The sequence below is a fragment of the Bos javanicus genome, chromosome 14, assembly GCF_032452875.1.
Source record: "Bos javanicus breed banteng chromosome 14, ARS-OSU_banteng_1.0, whole genome shotgun sequence".
Taxonomy (NCBI): Eukaryota; Metazoa; Chordata; class Mammalia; order Artiodactyla; family Bovidae; genus Bos; species Bos javanicus.
Genome location: NC_083881.1, coordinates 29,467,626 through 29,487,992, shown reverse-complemented (window position 1 = coordinate 29,487,992; position 20,367 = coordinate 29,467,626). Strand labels below are relative to the sequence as shown.

The 20,367-nt window shown below is 39.2% G+C and overlaps 1 protein-coding gene across 1 annotated transcript in view; it reads left to right on the top strand.

The window, feature by feature from the left end:
* LOC133260476 (cytochrome P450 7B1) overlaps positions 1–20,367 on the top strand; it is a 172,940-nt gene that overhangs the window by 125,533 nt on the left and 27,040 nt on the right. Inside the window, exon 2 of the mRNA XM_061438863.1 lies at positions 14,954–15,090. Within this exon, the coding sequence (XP_061294847.1) occupies positions 14,954–15,090 (137 nt within the window). The remainder of the gene's footprint in view (positions 1–14,953; positions 15,091–20,367) is intronic.

Genomic DNA, 20,367 nt, shown 5'->3' with positions numbered 1-20,367 from the left:
CTGCTGTCTATGGGGTCACACAGAGTCGGACACGACTGAAGTGACTTAGCAGCAGCAGCAGCAGCATACGCACAGATTCCAGAGCATGTGGGCATGGAAGGCTGGTGCTAATACTTATTGGCATGAAGGTACTACTCAGACTATTATTTTTTAAATCTCAGATCACTTTGGGAGACTGACAGTAGATTGTTTTAAAGTGTGGAATTTACTAATCACTTGAATCTCCCATATCTCATTTAGCAGAAATTGGATTTCTGGGGAATTAAATTTTGAGAAAAGGTGTATAGTATTCTATCTTCTAGATCAAACATAGGAAAAGTATTCCCATACTTAGTTCTCACTAAATACCTTTGACATAACCTTCTTGTGATATGAGTATTTTACATCAGAAGAAAAACGGTTATGAAGTTTCCAGTGGTTAGCAGAGGCCAGAACAAAACAAATATTGAACCAAATAATCTGATTTCCTGCTTCACAGAGATAGCAATGAGAGAAGGGCCATCAAAACACCACTTAACAAGCACTGAAGTTAAATAATGTGTTGAAAAAAAAATGTGAACACATCCTGCAGGATGGTGAATAAACCACTCTTGGAGTTGCATGTTCATGTGGGGATCTAAGCATAATTTCACATGATCAAGGTAGACTCAATCATTAAATATCATTCTTTCAGTTAAGTAACAATATTGCTTTCTTGAGGGTGTATGCAAACCAGATATACAGGGTAGAGGAGCAGATTATGTGGTCTAGGGTTTTCAGCTCAACAGAGTGATGACAAGGAAAAATAAACTACAGTAGCTTTTTAGAAAAACGGAATCAAACTAAGAAGTGAGTTATAAGTCAGAACACATAATTCCGTAATTCGTAATGAGCTCTACCATTACTCATGTGACAGTGTGTCTGGGTTATCTCTGTGTATATACCTGACCCTCACCTCCGGAACACTGAGCCCTCCCAGGGAAGATCCTGTGTCTGTTTTTCTTCCTCGTGTCCTTGTCACCTCAAACAGCATCTGACACAAATTGAGTGCCAGGTAATTGTTTGAATTAATGAATTGATTGATCCATTGATGAATGGCTGACCCAGGTAATTGAGATGGCTACACAGAGCCAAAATTCATTTGAAATTATTGGCACCTAAAAGGAATGGTATGACCAGATAAGAGACAATTTTAGGATCTTCTGTGACTCGGAGGCCAAATTAAGGTGACAGGTTTTCAGGAGTGAAAGCATGCGTGTTAGTATAAAGCAAATATATGTCCTAGTGATTTATATGAAAGTTGATAATTAATGTATGTTATAGCAATTTGTTTCAAACTGTTCTATAGGCTTCCCAGGTGGCTCAGTGGTAAAGAGTCAGCCTGTCAGTACAGGAGATTCAGGTTCCATCCCTGGGCCAGGAACATCCCCTGGAGAAGGAAAGGGCAACCCACTCCAGTATTCTTGCCTGGGAAATCCCATGAACAGAGAAACCTGGTGGGCTACAGTTATAGGGTCACAAAGAGTTGGACATGACTTAGCGACTAAACAACTTACTTCCATCTGCCAGTGGGGATTAAAAAAAAAAAAAAACAGACGTTAAACTAGACTAAGGTTCAGTTTCCGAAGTTTCTAGAGATACCCCTTGGAATGTGGAGATAGAGAAAAGTATGCATGGGATGTGGGACTTGAAACCCTTTTGCTACCACACTCTGGCTGGTATCAAGTGGCTCATTTTGTTTCCAGAGAATTAATGTTGTTTCCAAAAATTAGCTCTCATAAGGCTCATTCAGGTAACCAGTATTGAATATGGAAATGAGATTTTTGTTCATACAAGTCTATTACATTATAGTTTATGAGTCACAGTGGCTAGGTGCCAGACTTTCTTTCAAGCTAAGCAGGCTCTTTGCTCTGCTCCTCCAGCTGAGTCTTTTATTTGAAGTGTTTCTTCATCTTGGCTCATTTAGCCACCAACAGAAGTTGCCCTATGGGAGATAACATCTTATGTTTATTTACTTTATAGCATTATCACCTCTGGGCTCATTGCAAGTGAAAAACGTATCAGAAAAGAGAAAAATCTGATTTCAGAAAGCCACGACTCCCTTTACCCTGACATTGCTTTTGTTCATGCTTATTATTCTACTGAGAGTTAGCACATTTGCCTTCTGATGGGTGGTCTATGCAAAGAATTAAATGTGTTACTGACATTGGCATCACTTTGGGCAGGTCCAAGTTCAAAATACAATTACATGTGTGCTTGCTCACTTACGCACACACACACACACACACACACACTTCTTCAAATGAACAAGAAGAATCTTATCAGTACCTCTGTTCTCTCTGCCGATTCCCGCTAATCCTCCAAGCCTCAGAAACAAGATAATAGAATTGATGGGCGTATTGGAGTAATTTTGGAAACAGTGCAGTGAACTAGAAGCATCCCTTACTTCACTCTGGAATTTTACCTGAAACTTGCATAACTATACACCCCATCATCTTTTCCTCTTTTCTGACTTTTAATGTTAACACTACATTTTCTTATAAGATCGCCTATCTGTTCTCACCTCCATAAATAGAAATGAACTCTAAAAAATTTTTTATCTGCAAATATTACTCCAAATGACTTTGGCAATAATCTCCACAAAAAATAGAATTAAGACAAATTCAAAAAATTGTTTAATGTTAACTATTTATAGGAAACAGATTTGCATATGTGTATATACTATGTTCTACTCCCAAAGTCCCTAAAGCAAAATTAGAATTCATCAAAGATAACAACATCCTCCACTTAACTGGTAGAAAGGCAGCTCATTAAAATGACGAGGCCCCCTTCCAATCATGATGTGGTGAAGTCCACCAGCCTCACCAACACACACACAGCGTTGTTTTCAAATGTGAAAGGAAGCTAAGTTCATGAGCCGTTGATGAAAGCTTCCATCATAAAAGAGAGAGACTATGACAAAGAAACAGGAAAAAAAAAGAAGAGACAGACAACTTGGGGACAGAAAAACTCCCCCCAAATCATGTGTAGTCATCTTAGAAACATAGGAGAAGAAATTGCATTTATAAAACAAGAATTAAATGTAATTTCTATAAGGTATAGCAGAGAGCATAAAAGACCTCTTGGAAATTATAAATCTAAGAGTAGAAATAAAATAATCTTTGAAAGGGATAAAATCACAAAAGTCTCTTGCTGACTGGAGCAAAACAAAAATTGATGGAAAATAGGAGAGGAGCTATATGAAAATTACAGGACCATATGTCTGACCATATTGAGAGTGATTTTAGAGAGGACTGAAAGAGACTGATAAGAATTAGTGATGGGCACACAGAAAGCAAGGCAAAAGGACAGAAATAAAGCAATTGACCACTGCCGAAACCACGTGCCTGGTGAAAACACTGTTGATTTCACAGAACATGTGGGAGGGCGTACATGCCAGGAGCAACGTGTGCAAGGGACACTGCAATGATATGTTTAAAATATGTCGAAGGTTATCTTTAATAGAACTTTCAAATTTGCAGGATACTATTAGAATTATCTCTCTACAAATAATCTGTATATGTCTTCTATGTCCTATGTCCTAGTATTAGTGATAATGGAGTTCCTGGAGTAGTCATCCATTCCTTTTATGCAGTGACTTAAAATCAGCAGCCAAAGTTAAGAACCAGTGTTTGGAAAAGAATGGTGTTTTTCCTTTCTAAATGGCCTCTAATTCATGACAAGATCAAAACTTTGCCTTTCTTGGTTCTGTGCTATGTTACAAATGTACAGCTACAATTGGCTTTTGCTATGTTAATGTTTTACCCAATTTTAAGTTATGGTTTTGTATTGCATTATGTACACCATGCAGTGTATGGTCCACAGGCTTTTCATTAGCTTCCCACCTTAGCAAACCAGAGTGCCCTTGAATTGCCTTCCCTATGGTTCTGATAAGCTGGACTTGATTATTTTAGTGTTAGCTATCAGAATTTGGAACTTGGTTTCTTCATGGGCTTCAGTTGATAAACCATCGTTTGATAACTTGACAAAGCACTTCTGTATTGTTGACATTCGTCTCTATATTGTCATTACCAAGGCTCTCTGGGCTAGTTCTCTGTAAAATTTAGTTTTCACAAAACTGTACGTTCTGATTTTTGATTAAATGTTTCAAAGTCAAATGATTTAATCAAATATAAGAAATGATGAGCTAATGGAATTGATATCTCTTCCATGGAGTCCAATCAAATCCTGTCTGTAAAATAAATTAGCAACTGATCATCTCAGAAATTACAAATACAGTTGCATGGTTTTCTATTTTAATTAAGGAGTTGAAATAACGTTCCATTATGAATCAATTTCCCTCTTTTAGAATTATCTAGGCCACTTCAACATTCTTAACTGGCTTCCTCCTAAGCTCCAGAGCTCTTATGAACCCCTTTTGTTCATTTGAGTGTGTGGGTTCAGAGATATAAAACCTGAAAAATGTAGGAGGGTGATTCTGGTGCCCCGTTTCCTTGCCTGCAAATCATATAAGGCAGCACTAAACTAAAATGTAAGTTAGGCAAATAAAGGAAGTATGCCAGCAAGTGAAAATAAGATGTCTTAAAAACTGGTATTCTATTGAAAACTTTTAGGAAAGAGAAATTAGGAGAAAGTGGTGATTAGATTTATGTTTTAAGTGATCCCGGTAGTAATATGAAGATGATGAAAGCAGCTAATACTTAGCTGAAGTCATTGTTTTCAGTTCTTTTATGTGTACTAACTTATTTAAATCTCACATGAGGAAAGTACAGTAGTATTTCAGGTATACAGTAAGTAGTATTTTAGGTGTAAGTACAGTAGTATTTCAGGTATACAGTAAGTAGTATTTTAGGTGTAAGTACAGTAGTATTTCAGGTATACAGTAAGTAGTATTTTAGGTGTAAGTACAGTAGTATTTCAGGTATACAGTAAGTAGTATTTTAGGTGTAAGTACAGTAGTATTACAGGTGAGGAAACTGAAGCATAGATATGTAAGTTGGTCAAAGTCACCAAATTGGTGATTGTCTGCAGAAACCCAGATCTGAGCCCCAGAGTGTAGCAAGATTAACCAGGAGTCATTGTAGCAGCGAACATGGGAACAGATGAGGGCTGGACCTATGCCCTGCTTAGCCCAGGGTGAAGTTCATTGAAAAAAAAAAAAAGTATTCCAGTATTGTGGTCATTAGGAAGCCTGCTTGAGACTCAATTAGGTTTTAAATTATAGTTTTATGAAATATGCCTTGACATTACTATTCCCTGGTGCCAACCTGGGTATTTCTTCTAGCTTAAAAAAAAAAAAAAAAAAGCTCAATCATAGACTTCTCAGAGTAAAATCCTATATGGATGTGGTTTTTCTTTTTAGCCAAAGAAGCATTTACAAATCACTCACTTGATCAAGGCATTAGTATAAATCTGCTAATGGAATCGAGTTCAGAAACACTGTACAAACAAAGCTTTGTTCAGATCACACAATTGCAGAGATGAACTGACAGTTAAAGATTCAAGTGGAATATGGCTTGAAGAGTTATGCTCTAAGGTGTGAAAATACATTTAGTCATGTTAGTATTAGTTTAGCCCTGATCCCATGCTAATAATGGAGAAATTGGTGACCATTGAGCATTGGTTGCTTTTACGTTGCCATTACATTTAATGCTTCGATCAAAAGTGCTTGAACTGTGAATATCTTTGCTACTGAGAAATCATGTCAAGTTTTTAAGTCAGTTGTCATCCTGATAGAGGCAGAACATTCCAAGAGTAAAAGTCTTATTTCTGAGCCCCCCCATCATCCTAGAGTGGTAACAAAATTTACCAAAGAGCAAAGATTAGAATCACCAATAGACTGAAAAGTTGCATTTTTTATCCAGGAATTTTTCATTTATTTTTTGTGAGGTAGAGGTTGTGTGAACACCAGATGCCAATCACACAGCACCAGTGGATTTGCAAGATTATCAGACTGGGGAAAAAATGAAGGTTAAGCACAGGGTACAATGGAGATTACTTATGGTAATGAATTGTATAATTTTTCTAGACAGCGTTGGATTAATGTTCATCCTGAAAAGAGATTACAGGAGATCTGTTTCTTGCAGTAAACAAATATTAAGCAGATCATACATGTACAACATATGAATCGAGAGTCCTGAAGCACATATGATGATTTATCATTTACACGGGGAAAGTTAACCCGTTCTCTACTGTGCAGATGAGAGTCACTGGAGTCTTGTGGGGGTGGAGGCAGTGTCCTCGGAGCCACAACGCTTCTTGCTCTGAGTGGAGCCTTGAAGAGGCTATCGAGTTGTCATAGCCCAACACCTGCAGCCTTACTTGTGACAAGCGCCACTCCCCTTCCCGTGACCATCATGGAAGCCAACTTTGCCTGCCTTACTTTCGGGTCGCCTGGACCCTGGAGGAAGCAGCAGGGGATCCAGGTGGCACCATGCATCCATACTTTGTACACTCACAGAGTCTGATCCCCGGTGTCTACTCTTCCTTTTTGGCTTGTGGTTGGTGGTGTTGGGGAGGAGATAGAACAGGGTAGGGGGAGGGGTGTACTGAGTTCTGCACTTGCTCAGGGTGAACCTCCACCCACCCTCCACCCCCACCCCCCAACCATGGGAACATTGTGCTCATTTTTAGAATCAGCCTTTGATTCCTTTGTGGAGAAGGAAATGGCAACCCACTGCAGCATTCTTGCCTGGAGAATTTCATGGACAGAGAAGCCTGGTGGGTTACAGTCCGTGGGGTTGCAAAGAGTCAGAAAGAACTGAGTGACTAACACTTGATTTATTTGTAGAGTTTTTGCCATCAGCTTCTTTTTTTTTTTTAATTAAACACATTAAGAAAAAAATTTTTTTTGGCCTCTCAACATGTGGGATCTTAGGTCTCACCACTAGGTATAGACTCCGTTCTCACTGCAGTGGAAGCATGGAGTCCTAACCCCTTGATCCACCAGGGAAGTCCTCATCAACTGGTTTTTAGAAAACGGTGCCCTGGGCACCTGGTTTTCATGTTCACACTAGAATAGCATTTTCTTACATTTCCAAAACAATACACTGAGAAGGGTACACTTCTGTGGGATTCTTTCCCAAACCTGTTACAACCTCAGTCTAATCATGCAAAAGCATCAGACAAGCCAAACTGAGAAATGTTCAACAAAACCAATGACAAATAACCTTCATAAGTACTGTGTTTCTGTCTTGCAAGTCAGAAGACCAGAGGACTAAATCTCTATAATTTCACCACCCCGAAGTAGTGACCATTAACATCTTAAAGCAGACTAGACTCTTTTAATTTATGTGTGCTTAGCCACTCAGTCATGTCTGACTCTTTTCAGCCCTTTGGACTGTAGCCCACCAGACTTCTCTGTCCTTGGGATTTTTCAGGCAAGAATACTGAAGTGGGTTGCCATTTTCCTCCTTGGAAAATGGGTCTTCCTGACCCAGGGATTGAACTCACATCTCCTATGACTCCTGCATTGCAGGTGGATTCTTTACCCGTTGAGCCATCGGGGAAGCCCATCTTTGCATTTCTATTCCCATATTTTCTTTAGGAAAATAATATTATTCTGTTGTGCTTGTGGTTACTGCTGCTGCTAAGTCACTTCAGTTGTGTCCAACTCTGTGCAACCTCATAGACGGCAGCCCACCAGGCTCCCCGTCCCTGGGATTCTCCAGGCAAGAACACTGGAGTGGGTTGCCATTTCCTTCTCCAATGCATGAAAGTGAAAAGTGAAAGTGAAGTCGCTCAGTCGTGTCCAACTCTTAGCAACCCCATGGACTGCAGCCCACCAGGCTCCTCTGTCCATGGGATTTTCCAGGCAAGAGTACTGGAGTGGGGTGCCATTGCCTACTGCTTTATTCACTTAAAGGTGTATTGTGAACAAATTCCTCTGAGAAGTAAGTGTGCATGTCCTCTGAGATGAATGCCTCTGTCTGTGGATAAGGACTCAGAGCTGATTCCTTTACACCATGTTATTGCTGTCACCCTTCTTCACACTGTGGAGCTGGGGATGCCACCAAGGCAAGCCACCGAGAACATTGTAGTCAGGGAGTGCGTGTGTGCTAAGTCGCTTCAGTGGTGTCTGACTCTGCAACCCCATGGACTATAGCCCTCCAGGCTCCTCTGTCCATGGGATTTTTTCAGGCAAGAATACCGGAGTGGTTGCCATTTTCCCTTTCCAGGGAATCTTCCTGACCCAGGGAAGGAATCCACTTCTCTTATGTCTACCTGCATTAGCAGACGGGCTCTTTATTAGTAATGCTGCCTGGGAAGGTCAGGGAATGGCCTCCTGCAGTTTAGTTTCCCATCTATTTGAGCTGCAGGCATCCAGGAAGAGTTCATGATTTGCTTTGAAAAGTGCCTCCCTTGCTGGAATAGGGAGTGAGAAATTTCTTGAGCAGGTTTTCACATTCAGTGGACAATTAGTAGGAGATATGGTGAATTGTATTCAGTAATGTTCCTTCTGCACCTTTTAAGTTCTGTCCATCTAAAGGCAGGGATCTGTGTGACCAGTGTGTTTAAAGAATGACTCAGACCCCACATATCTGCTGTGATGCCATCTTAATTTGGGGGCTGACAGCTCAAGGGGATGGGGGCTTCCACGTAAGGCATCCCACTTATTGCCAAAGGTGAATTTGTGACTGAAGCCAGAGTCTGCCACCTTGATGTTCAAGTCAGCATCCTGGGTGGATTGTCCAGCTGCAATGCTGTCTGGTGGACATTCTCTGGCAGAAATAGCCTGAGGCCTGTTTCTCTTTCGTGCTGCCATGATCCCTTGGTTGATGGAGCATCCCTCCTCCGGCAGCACACTCCACAACAAGGGAGAGTGTTTCCTCCGTGTCCATCACTTCAGATAGTTTCACGATGTTGGGGTGATCCAAGACCTTCATTATCTTGACTTTGTGGGACAGTGTCTGGAGCCCCAAGGATTCCTACCGGCTCTTGTGAATGATCTTCACAGCCACCTCTTTCTCAGTCAGGATGTGCCAAGGCTACCTCACCTTGGTGAAGGTAACCTTGTCAATAGTCGTTGCCCATATGGGTTTTCTCCTCAGCAGAGATGTAGGCAAGAGGCCTCGAAGCAGGTTGCCTTTGCTGTCGAGATAAGGTGCCCGCGAGGTCAGCTTAAAAATGGAGAAACGCTGGGGGAAAACTGGATCCAAATCACCTCAAAAGAGAATCCTGAAAAGCTCACCTGAAAAGCTGATCTTTATAACAGAGTCAAAACACAGAGCCAGACAAAAATGAAGTTGAACAGCGATTATTAACAGACTGGTATTTTTAAGTAAGAAAAGTGAATTTTTAAAAATGGGGTAAAGAATAAAAAAAGAAAAACTAGAAAAATAAAAGGGAAATGAGAAAAATCAAAAAGAATAAAGAAAAAGTGAAATAAAAAATAATAGTGAACAAAATTGCCAAAAACCCCACAATGTCAAGGAAGAAACTAACTTTGGTCAGAGTCCCTCAGGTCACTGGAAACCAGCTTCCTGAACTAAAAGATACAAAAACACTTAGTCCAGGCAGGGTCTTAAATAGATGGTTGGAGTCCCATAAAAGTGGCTCCTTATTAGGTCATAGGAAGAAATGTACCTAACATGAATGAGAATAATCGACAGCCAATAGTCTCATGTTTTGGTTTCCAGAACTCTTTACTCTTAAAAAGAAATTGGGACTTCCCCAGTGGCCCAGTGATTAAGACTTTGCCTTCCAGTGCAGTGGGTACGGGTTCAAACTCTGGTCCAGGAACTATGTTTCCACCTGTCTTTTGGCCAGAAAACCAAAACATAAAACAGAAGCAATATTATAACAAATTTGATAAAGACTTTATAAAATGGTCCACATCCTGCCCCCTCAAAAAAAAGAGAGAATGTGGCAAATTGTAGCAGTTTGCATGACCAATCCTAAAACCTCAAATTGCCTATCTTTAAAAAAAAAACTCTTTAGCTTCTTTTAAAAATGGAAATTAATAATATATTTCATGCTCAAAATTCATTATATATATGCTTTATCTTATAGGGCAGTTTGAAGTTCACAGAAAAGTGAGAGGAAATTGCAGAGTTCCCGCAACCCCCTCCTGACCCACCCAACACCTTAGCATTTCGTTTTATTAACATCTTGCATCAGTGTGGTACCTTTGTTACAACTGAGTCAACATTGGTTCACTACTATTAATTAAAGTCCTGAAGTTTACATTGGGGTTCATTTTTTGTGTTGCATATTATGTGGGTTTTGACCAATGTATAATGACGTGTATCTACCATTACAGTGACATACAAAACAGTTTCACTGCCCTGAAACTCCTGTGTTCCACCTATTCATTCTGTTCTCCTTCCCTGTTAACAGCTAGCAGCTACTAATCTAGTGAATCACCATCATTTTACCTTGTCCGGGTCATGTGGTTGTACAGTATGCAGCCGTCTCAGGTTGTCTCCTTTCACTTAGCCATATGTAGTTAAGGTTCCTCCAAGTCTTGTTAGGACAGGATACCTATTTCCTTATATGGCTAAATACCATTCCAGTATATATGGGCTTATATAGAAGTTTGCCTATCCATTCACCCATTTAAGGACATCTGTATTGCTCCCAAGGGAAAACTAACCATACTCTGTGTACCCGCTACTTTCTAATACTTCACCTCAGCCTGATGGGTAAATCTCTAAACTGAATATCTTTATTCTCATTTTCAGGTGAAAAAACTGAGCATCTAGCTACACATAGCTAGCATATGGGATTTGCAGTCTCCTAGGATGAGTCAGATGTGCAGAAATGTAATTTTAATTCTTTATACCTGAACTCAGATTTCTGAGCCCCTGTTTCTGCTCATAGCAGAAAACACTGAATATTTCCAGTGAAAAGTGGCTCAGTCACTTCTCCTTTAAAACTTGGTCTCTTTTGTAGCAGGAATAAATGAGATTTGGGATTCTCTCTTCCCCTTCCTTTCTGTTGATCTGGTGAATTGCGTTGTGCAGATGTTCATGAGGTTCATCTATGGCTTCCCGGAGGTGCCTCCTGGCTAGGGTTTTGGGAGTAGTCCTCCACCTTTGCATCCCTTACTGAAGTTCCCCAGCTGATTTTAACTCACTGAGTTTCTGGAGAAAGCGAGGCATGTGGTTCTGGGCTTGCTTGGCCCCACCTGGGTGCTCCCTGAGGTTGCTCCAGCACATTTTCCACACGCTCTCTCTCGGGACCTTTCATCCACAACCCTGCGATGATGCTCCCTCTCCACAACGTCCCACAGGGCATGTTGATTCTCTGCTTTTCAGAGCCGCAGGAACATTTTTAGGTATCTTGGTGCCCCCATTGGAGCCAAAAAAGAATGGTGGATAGAGGATGTTTCAAGAATACAGTTCTAAGAGACACAAAGAGGCAGATAACATTTTGCAATTAAGTAGTTTCCAAAATAAGTCAGGGAAGCATGAAACAGAGCAACTTCAAAAGTGCCTTGCTTAACAGCACAGTTTGTTCAAAAGGTCAGTATTATTGTCAGATACTACAATGCCCTTTAGTTGTGTAGTTTCTGAAATTTAACCACCTACACAAAGAAAGTATTAGTTAGGAAAAATTAAAAAATTACTAAGGTACTGTTCCAGATATTAGGTGACCTGATACAAATGTATTGTCTAGAAAAACTTCATCAACATGTAATTTTATTTTTTCCCTAGATTGTTGTGCATGTATCAGGCTTGCTCCCTACTTGCTTAGAAGGTTGTTTCAATAACTGAGATTCCTAGCCTAGAATGATCATGGGAAAAATGGAGAAGAAAATACTTTGACACATGTAGACTGCTTTGGAAAGTGCTGGCGCTAAATGTCCAGGGATACAATGTGTGGGATGTCAAATTGTTTACCTGTTTATTTCATGGAAGGTGTAGCATAAAGACAAACTGCATGTATCATTAGAAACCAAGTATTCTCTGTTGGTCCACTCTTTTAAATTTTATGCACTGATTTTTCACCAAAGGGAAATGTCTTTAATGTCTTTTGTGTTCTATAGTTATTTTATGTATTTAGATTCTTTTCCACTGTTTGCTTCCAGATAAGCCTGAACTTTAAGATGTGTTGTACAAGTTGTAGGGAAGACCTTGTGAGCAGTGATGCTGTGCTCTCTACATAGAACTTGGGATTAATCATTGAGATTCTTTGTAAGCTTTAAGTTGTATAATTTACAGGATATGATCTTGTAGTCTCTAAAATAGTAAAGAAGGTATGTGAGTGTTTATTATTTGAGTGGGGGAAAAAGAGGGATATGGACTGTAGATTTGAGGGGAGAGGTTGGTGACCCACCATTGCTTCAGGACTTGTTCCTCTTAAGCTTTGGAACTGGAGCATCCCCAATAAGCATTAAGCATCCTGTCCCTTCACTCAGAAGTGAGCAGCTGGTACTTCATTTTCAAAGTCACAGAGCATGAAAGAGACAGATAGCAGTGTTTGCACTGTGCTAGGTGTCAACAGGCCTTTCTGGATCATGATGATGATATCTTTCCTCCCTAAATAATTTTTACAAATATAGTGATGAAGACAGATTTCTGTTAACTGTCTTCAATGGGTCATAAGTTGAACTAGCACTATATTTTTTTTTCCTGAAAATATGCATAGCTGTGACATGGTATTTAATAGTTAGGACTTTCCTGTAGCTCAAACGGTTAAGAACCTGCCTGCAATGCAAGAGACCAGGGTTCGATCCTTGGGTTGGAAAGTTCCTCTGGAGAAGGGAATGGCAATCCACTCCGGTGTTCTTGCCTGGAGAATCCATGGACAAAGAAGCCTGGCGAGCTACAGTCCATGGGGTTGCAAAGAGTCGGACACGACTGAATGACTAACACACACATATTTAATAGCTTGAGGCTTATTTCTACCCAAATGAGCACAGCTGTAAGAAATGATGACCCTCTCATCTTCATAGCGATAAAATGGCTTCCTAATGTGTTTCCCTACCTTTGAATTTTCACTTCATTCCTCTGGATTTCCAAGCTCCATCCTTTCCCCTCTCGGAAACCCTGTGAAAATGTACGACTTTTGACCAGATGACAAAGCACAAAGGATGAAATCAGTTGCATTCAATTATGATATGACAAAAAGCCTTTCAAAATCTTTGTCACAGTGCAGCATTCAAGCAACATTAAACATAATAGAGTAAAAGCAGACCGAGGAAGAGAGTTAATATTTTGACAGGAAGTTTTGTGAACTAAATCACTTGCAAATTTCAAAAGAGTCGTTGATGAATAGCTTTGGTAGTTTCTAACTTGGGGGCCTACTTTCCAATCATATGTGCAATGTCTTCTTATTGATTAATCTTTGGACCTAAAATTAACTGTTACATTGTTTTCTTGGTACGCTTTTATATTTCTCAAAAAAGCAAGTGTCCATTGCTGAGTTGCATTCAAGAAAATAACAGGGAGTGAGGTGAAGAGTAAGATACACGTTCCTTTTTTGGGAGGGGGTGATGGCTTTTTTAATTTTTTATTTATCTGTTTATTTACTTATTTATTTGGCTGCACAGGGTCTTAGTTGTGGCACGTGGGATCTCCGATGTATCCTGTGGGATCTTTCACTGTGGTGCATGAGCTCCAGAGCCCCATGCTCAGTAGTTGCGGCAGGCGAGCTTAGCTGCTCCGTGGCATGTGGAATCTTAGTTCCTCAATGGCGTCCCCTGCACTGCAAGGCAGATTCTTAACCACTGGACCCCCAGGGAAGCCCCCAAGACACACGTTTCTATGTTGTGTTCCCTGTCTTCCTATTCTAAGTATATGTATTTAAACAACAGCTTGTATTTTGTAAATTATTATAAAGATAAAATTTTCAAGTTTAATTCTACCATATTGGGTTGTGGGAAAATAAAAGCTTCTGATAGGGTTAATCTAGCTACATAAAATTCCATGCTGAGTATGATCATAATCTTGGTCTTTGATTAGATCTGAGCTTGTAATATCTTGTGATTAATCAAAATGGGTTGTATTGCGTGTAGTATAAGTCACTTCACAGATGGGATGGGGAATCATCAGAGTGCTCTTGAATATTTGTTTTAATCCCTTGTAGGATAAAATGGCTTTGGATCTTTTTTTTTTTAACTTTAAATCAGATTGAGTTCACCAAATAAATGATTGAGAAGAAATTTTGAAGTCCAGTTTTGCTAGGATTATGGGTCAGAAAAGAAGAAACTTGGTTTTTAATTCATAATATTTCAATGATTCATTGAACATACTTCATATATTTAAAAAATCTTGTAAAACTTAATAAATATTCCTATAAAGAATATGACAAAAAACCTTTCATAGGATAATATTGAGGTTTTTATTGTTTTCAACAACACAAAAGATTTTTCAAGATTAATAATTGCCCCTCTTCTAATTATTTAATTCCAGTCTAATTGACATCTGATAACAAAGAGCTTTGCTTTGGCAACTAAACTGCCTGACATTTAACCCCCAGAAGCACAGCAGGAGCACTCACACACAAAATGTTTACTGAATGTGTCTGTCATTTCAGCCAATTGAGTCTCACAAGACACAATTTCTCACAAGTGTTGCTCACCAAAAACTGTAAGTTGAACTGTCTGCTCCAGAGCCACACACATGAAGGGGCTCAATAAATACATGTCTAAGATTATATAAGAGTCACTGAATAAAGGGCTTCCCAAGTGGCACTAGTGGTAAAGAACCCGCCTGCCAGTGCAGGAGACATAAGAGACAGGTTCTATCCATGGATTGGGAAGATCCCCAGGAGGAAGAAACGGCAAGCCACTCCAGTGGTCTTACCTGGAGAATCCCATGGACAGAGGAGCCTGGAAGGCTACAGTCCATAGGGTCGCAAAGCATGGGACATGACTGAAGTGACTTAGCATTCACCGAATAAAAGAATTGGAAAAAAAAAAAAAAACTGTGAAGTTCTTCCAGTCTACTTCTAGACTGGACAAATGACCCACGGGTGTTAAAATAAGAATGATTTAATTTTTTCTTTTATTTTCTTTTTTTTCCTATAGGAGACCTGGTGAGCCTCCATTGATAAAAGGCTGGCTTCCTTACTTTGGACAGGCCCTGAAATTACAAAAAGATCCTCTGGGTTTCATGACTTCTCTTCAAAAGCAGTATGGTGACATTTTCACTCTTCTCCTTGGAGGTAAATGACATTTCTTTTAAGTTCCTTACTTAAAATTTCTCACCTATTCTTTAATGTCGTTATATTTTTCTCTAGGCAAAATTAGATTATTTGTATATTACTTTACTTGTAGAGCAATGCAAAAGAAAACTGTTTTTGAGTGTAGTAATCCTAACATTAAAAAACAAATTATAGAATTCTCTTGAGAGTGCCTGGGGAATACCACTCTCCTGTTGTCATATGTTATTGGGTTTGGTTTAGCTTGCCTTTAAGCATTGTTTTTTTAAAAGCCAGAATGCATTGACGGACTTGGCTTTGTGAAGCAGTGTTAGGTTTAGAGAAAATTGATCAGACAATACAGACAATTCCCATATATGCCCTCTTCTCCCTGGTCATAACTCCCCCTGTTATGAACACCTTATGCTAGTGTGGCACACTTGTGGTAACTAATGCACCAATGTGGATACATCATCAAGTCTGTGGTATGCTCTGCAGTCCATTCCTTGTGTTGTCCAGTTCCTTGGGTTTGTCCTGTTCCTTTGTGGGTCCTGTTCCAAAATGCATCATGTCATGTATCCGTCATTATGGTGTCACAAGAGTAGTTTTACTGGCCTAAAAATCCCCTGCATTTCCCCTATCCACTTCTCGTCCCTTTCCCCTGAGCCCCAAGCACCCACAGATCAGGATGCACCTTTTAAAATTATTTATTTATTTGGCTGTGCTGGGCTTTTCTCTAGTTGTGGTGAGTGGGGAGTATTCTCTAGTTGCAGTGCATGGGCGTCTCATTGCGGTGGCTTCTCTTGTTGAGGATCACAGGCTCTAGGGCATGCGGGCTTCAGTAGTGGTGGCTCCTGGGCTCGAGAGCACAGGCTCAGTGGTTGTGGTGCACAGACTTAGTTGTCCTGCAGCATGTGGGGTCTTCCTAGATCAGGGATCAAACCTGCGACTCCTGCATTGACAGGCAGATTCTTTACCACTGAGCCACCAGGGAAGCCCACATTTTGGAGGCAGGGGGGCAGCATGCCATGTGGCATGCAGAACTTCCCTGGCCAGAGATTGATCCCATGCCTCTTGAATTGGAAGCAGGGAGTTTTAACCACTGGACCACCAGGGAAGCCCAGAAAATATTTTTAACTTAAAAATATTTTTTATGATTCTAACTTCAAGATGTTTACAAAACAAGAAAAAATGTACACAGAAGGATCACTACATAGTCCAACATCATGGTGCTATAGGAGAAGCTGGAATGTTCTCAGATCATCTTCCTTTAAGGCCCACGCTCTCCAGCTGTGTTAACTATCTCTGGCTGCATAACAAACCTCCCCCAAATGTAATGCCTTGAAACAACAACTGGTCTTGCCCAGGCCCACTTGTGTGGCTTGAGCCATTTGACTGATTGGGGCTAAATGTCCCAAGATGACCTCATCACATGCCAATTAGGACCTCCTTGTCCTCATGAGGTTTCATCCTCAAGATGATGTCCTTATGTGGCAGCTGATATTTCAAGAGGATTAGAGGAAAGCAGCAAGGCTTCTTGAGGCCTGGGCTCAGATGTCATAGAACCTTGCTTCCACCACATTCTGTTAGTGTGAGCACGTCTCAGAGCAACCCAGATTCAAGGCTAAGAAAAGAGACCTCCACTTCTTCCTGGGTAGAGTGGCAGAGTTGCAAAGGAGCACATGTAGAAAGAGTGAAGAAATTTATGGTAGCGTGTTTGCTCACAGTCTTCCACCATCAGCTTATCTCCTGGGCTAGCCATTCCTTTGCTTGCTTTTGTCTGTCCCGTGTATGTCTGGGAGGCTGATCTCTACACACTAGATGGTCTACACTCCTCTGCCCTCCTACTTCTGGTTGAGTGTGCAGATAGGAGGCTGTGTTCCAGCTCCCTGTCACTGGGATCTGATAACTTTCAGTTTCTTTCCCAAGAAAATTGAAGATGACAGGTATGATCTCACTTAGATCCCCACATACCTGTCAAATGCACTGGTGTTTTACAGTGATCCTTACCACCTCCCCATGTTATGTCTGATGCCTCTTCTCAAATCACTCTTAGTATCTCTTCTGTCAAAGCATTTAATAAATTGTGACTGTATTGTTAATTCACATTATCTATTTCCCTTCATTATTATCTAACTCCTCTCTTGCCCACATTTAGTTCACAGCTCAGCACTGATTGATTCACAATAAATATTTGATGAGGAAATTCTTAATACCTTAGAGCTGATGAAATACTATAACACAAATAAAGGCCATAGTTGGGGCTTCTAGCCTAAGTGAACTATTCGTTTCATATTACATTTTGTATTTCTTCACTTAGAAAAAGTAATTCTTGGGGAGGGATAAATTAGGAGTTTGGGATTAACATATACATACCTCTCTATATAGGGCTCCCCTGGTGGCTCAGACAGTAAAGAATCAGCCTGCAATGCAGGAGACCCATGTTCAATCCCTGGGTCTGGAAGATCCCCTGGAGAAGGGAATACAATTCACTCCAGTATTCTTGCCTGGAAAATTCCATGGACAGAGGAGTCTGCCAGGCTACAGTCCATGAGATTGCAAAGAGCTGGACACGACTTGGCTTCATAATACAAAACTATATTCTTCACTTAAAAAAATAATTCTTGGGGAAGGATAAATTAGGAGTTTGGGATTTACATATACACACTACTATATATAAAATAGATAATCCACAGGGACCTTTTGTATAGCACAGGGAACTCAGTCTGAAAAAGAATGGATATATGTATAACTGAATCTCTTAAATGCACACCTGAAGCTAACACAACATTGTAAATTAACTATACTCCAATATAAAACAAAAATTAAATTTTAAAAAGTCACTTTTAACTTTAAAAAGTAAACCTTATAGTCTAATGAGTAGATACAACAAATTATTGACATTTTCAGTTTTCCTTTCTAATACATTCTACAAAAATAACCTCAGATGATTAAGCAGAAACTTTAAGGCAGATTGGAATAATTTTATTCACTTTTCAGAAAATAACAAATTTCTGCTGACACTTGATATCTTCATCTTAAATACCGAGACACTTGCTGAATTTCTAATATCTATTGACCATGGTTATGTTTTTAAACTCCACCACAGACAACCAGAGTTGAATACATACTACTACTTCCTTTGGCTTCTTCCTAGAGTTTGAATAAATTCCTGTCAAGAAATCCTTTTCATGTACGTGCCTCTAATGATCAGTTGGCAAAGTAGCTCGTTTGGAAAATGTGAAACGGGAAACAGTGTCTCCCACCTTTGTCCCATGATGTGATTTCACTGAGTATATGTTCTCTCGTGATGAGCGAATGATTGTCATCCCCAAAAGTCTCAAGGGACACGAATGTCATCTTAATAAAGAAATTAAAAGGTACATCTTTTCATGGGAAACCACGCAAATTCGTGACCTGTCGCAGAAAATAGTTCTCTAATTGGTTTTGTGTGGTGGTGCAGCGGAATCGTTTTCCCTAGATGTCACCGCAGCGAAGCACCACTGTACATCATTGTCAACAGCTAGCGAAATCTCCCTAATAAGAGTGGGAGGATAATGTGGTCATCCTTACCAAATAAAAAGTTGGCTCATAGTCCACTCTTCCAATGAATATTTTTAGCTGGAGATTTTAAATGGAGAGCCAGGTATATGTGGAGATTAAAAGGTGATAGCTATGGAAAATTTCTATAAAATTCTAGTTTATCTCCTATTTATTGACTATACATTTCTATTCCAAATAGTCAGATGGTTGTTCTGAATTCCCTTGGAGGTCTTCCTGTACAGCACCAAATATCTAAGATGAAAACATCAAAATTCAAGTTATAATGATCCAGATGTCAAACTTCAAGACATCAGAGTGAATGACTTATTTTTTTTTTTAACATTTAGTGACATACTTATCATTACATTGCTTCACCTTCCTAAAAGAAGTAATTTTGCAGGAAGTGAAATGGCTCTTAGGTTAGTAATAGATCATGTGCAGGTTATTCAGGAATGATGGAATTAATATGTTTGTGTTGAGCCAGTTCCTAAAAAAAGGAGGACAATGAAATGTTTGGTAAAGAATATATTAAAAAATGTGACCCCATTTCAAATTTACTGCTCAAAAGGATGATTTTATATATATATATATATATATATATATATATATATATATATATATACACACATACACACATATACATTATTTTGCAGAAGTGAGCCTCATTTTGACATTTATTCTTTGAAATTCTTTAAATCAATATTTCACATCAACTGCTGATAGCTTTCCTTTCTCTTTTGAAAACATGGCAAAAGATACTGTTTCTATCTTGTGATCTTTGTGAAGTAGACGAGTTGCCTGTTGACACTCGGCATTCACTTACATAAAAGCACACTGGAACAAAAGTTAATTTTGCTCCAAGAATGCATGGCCTTCAGAATAACTTTTCAAATTTCCTTTGTTAAGAAATTTAAATTCATTTTATGAATGTATATGTGTTTTCCTAACTGTCTGATTAAAGATTACAAAGAAACTCTGGTTTTGCATCTCACATTAGCAGATGGTGGACAGATGGTTTAAATTAATATTAATTTTGGAAAACTTAGCTTAAATTGTTTATACTGAAGATTAAAAGTTGGAAAGCCAGCTAGCATCTCCAGTGTTATTAGTACTTCCAAACCCACTTGAAAAGTAAAATCCAGAAAATCAAAATGTCTTACTCAGCAGTCCACATCTTATTTGGATAAGAGAGTCAGTAAAGCATAATGCCTTGATATTGAAGAAAATCAAAATAAGAACTGAGAAAAAAAATACAGATCCTGGAGTGTAAAGAGCCTTGGAAAGAGTGAGAATTTTATCTACAAATAAATTGCATTAAACTGATCAGTAATTTTTTAAAAAACAACCTATGTGACACTGCCTATTAAAAAATAAGCAGTTATTAAAAATCAATGAATACTTGGTTGCTAATCATAGTTTTCCACATTTAGCTTTTACTGTTTTTATTTGATACTAACCTCATAATTTCTTCCCATTTCCTCACCTTGAAGGTGAGAGAAAGAAAGGGAGAGAGAGGGAATACATGTGTATTCATGATGAATTATAGATAAAAATCTCTAAAGTACATGAAGCTTGTACTTCAATAAGTCAGTGACTAGTGGCTTCTACTGCCATGACTGAATACAGTTTTGTCTTTCCGCTTAGATTTTGATGAATACAGACAATTGGTAACAAAAAATTCCAACTATTCTCTAAAATTATGTTTTACAAACTAAGCCTTTTATGCATTCTCTGAATTTTAGTGACAAATTTAAAATA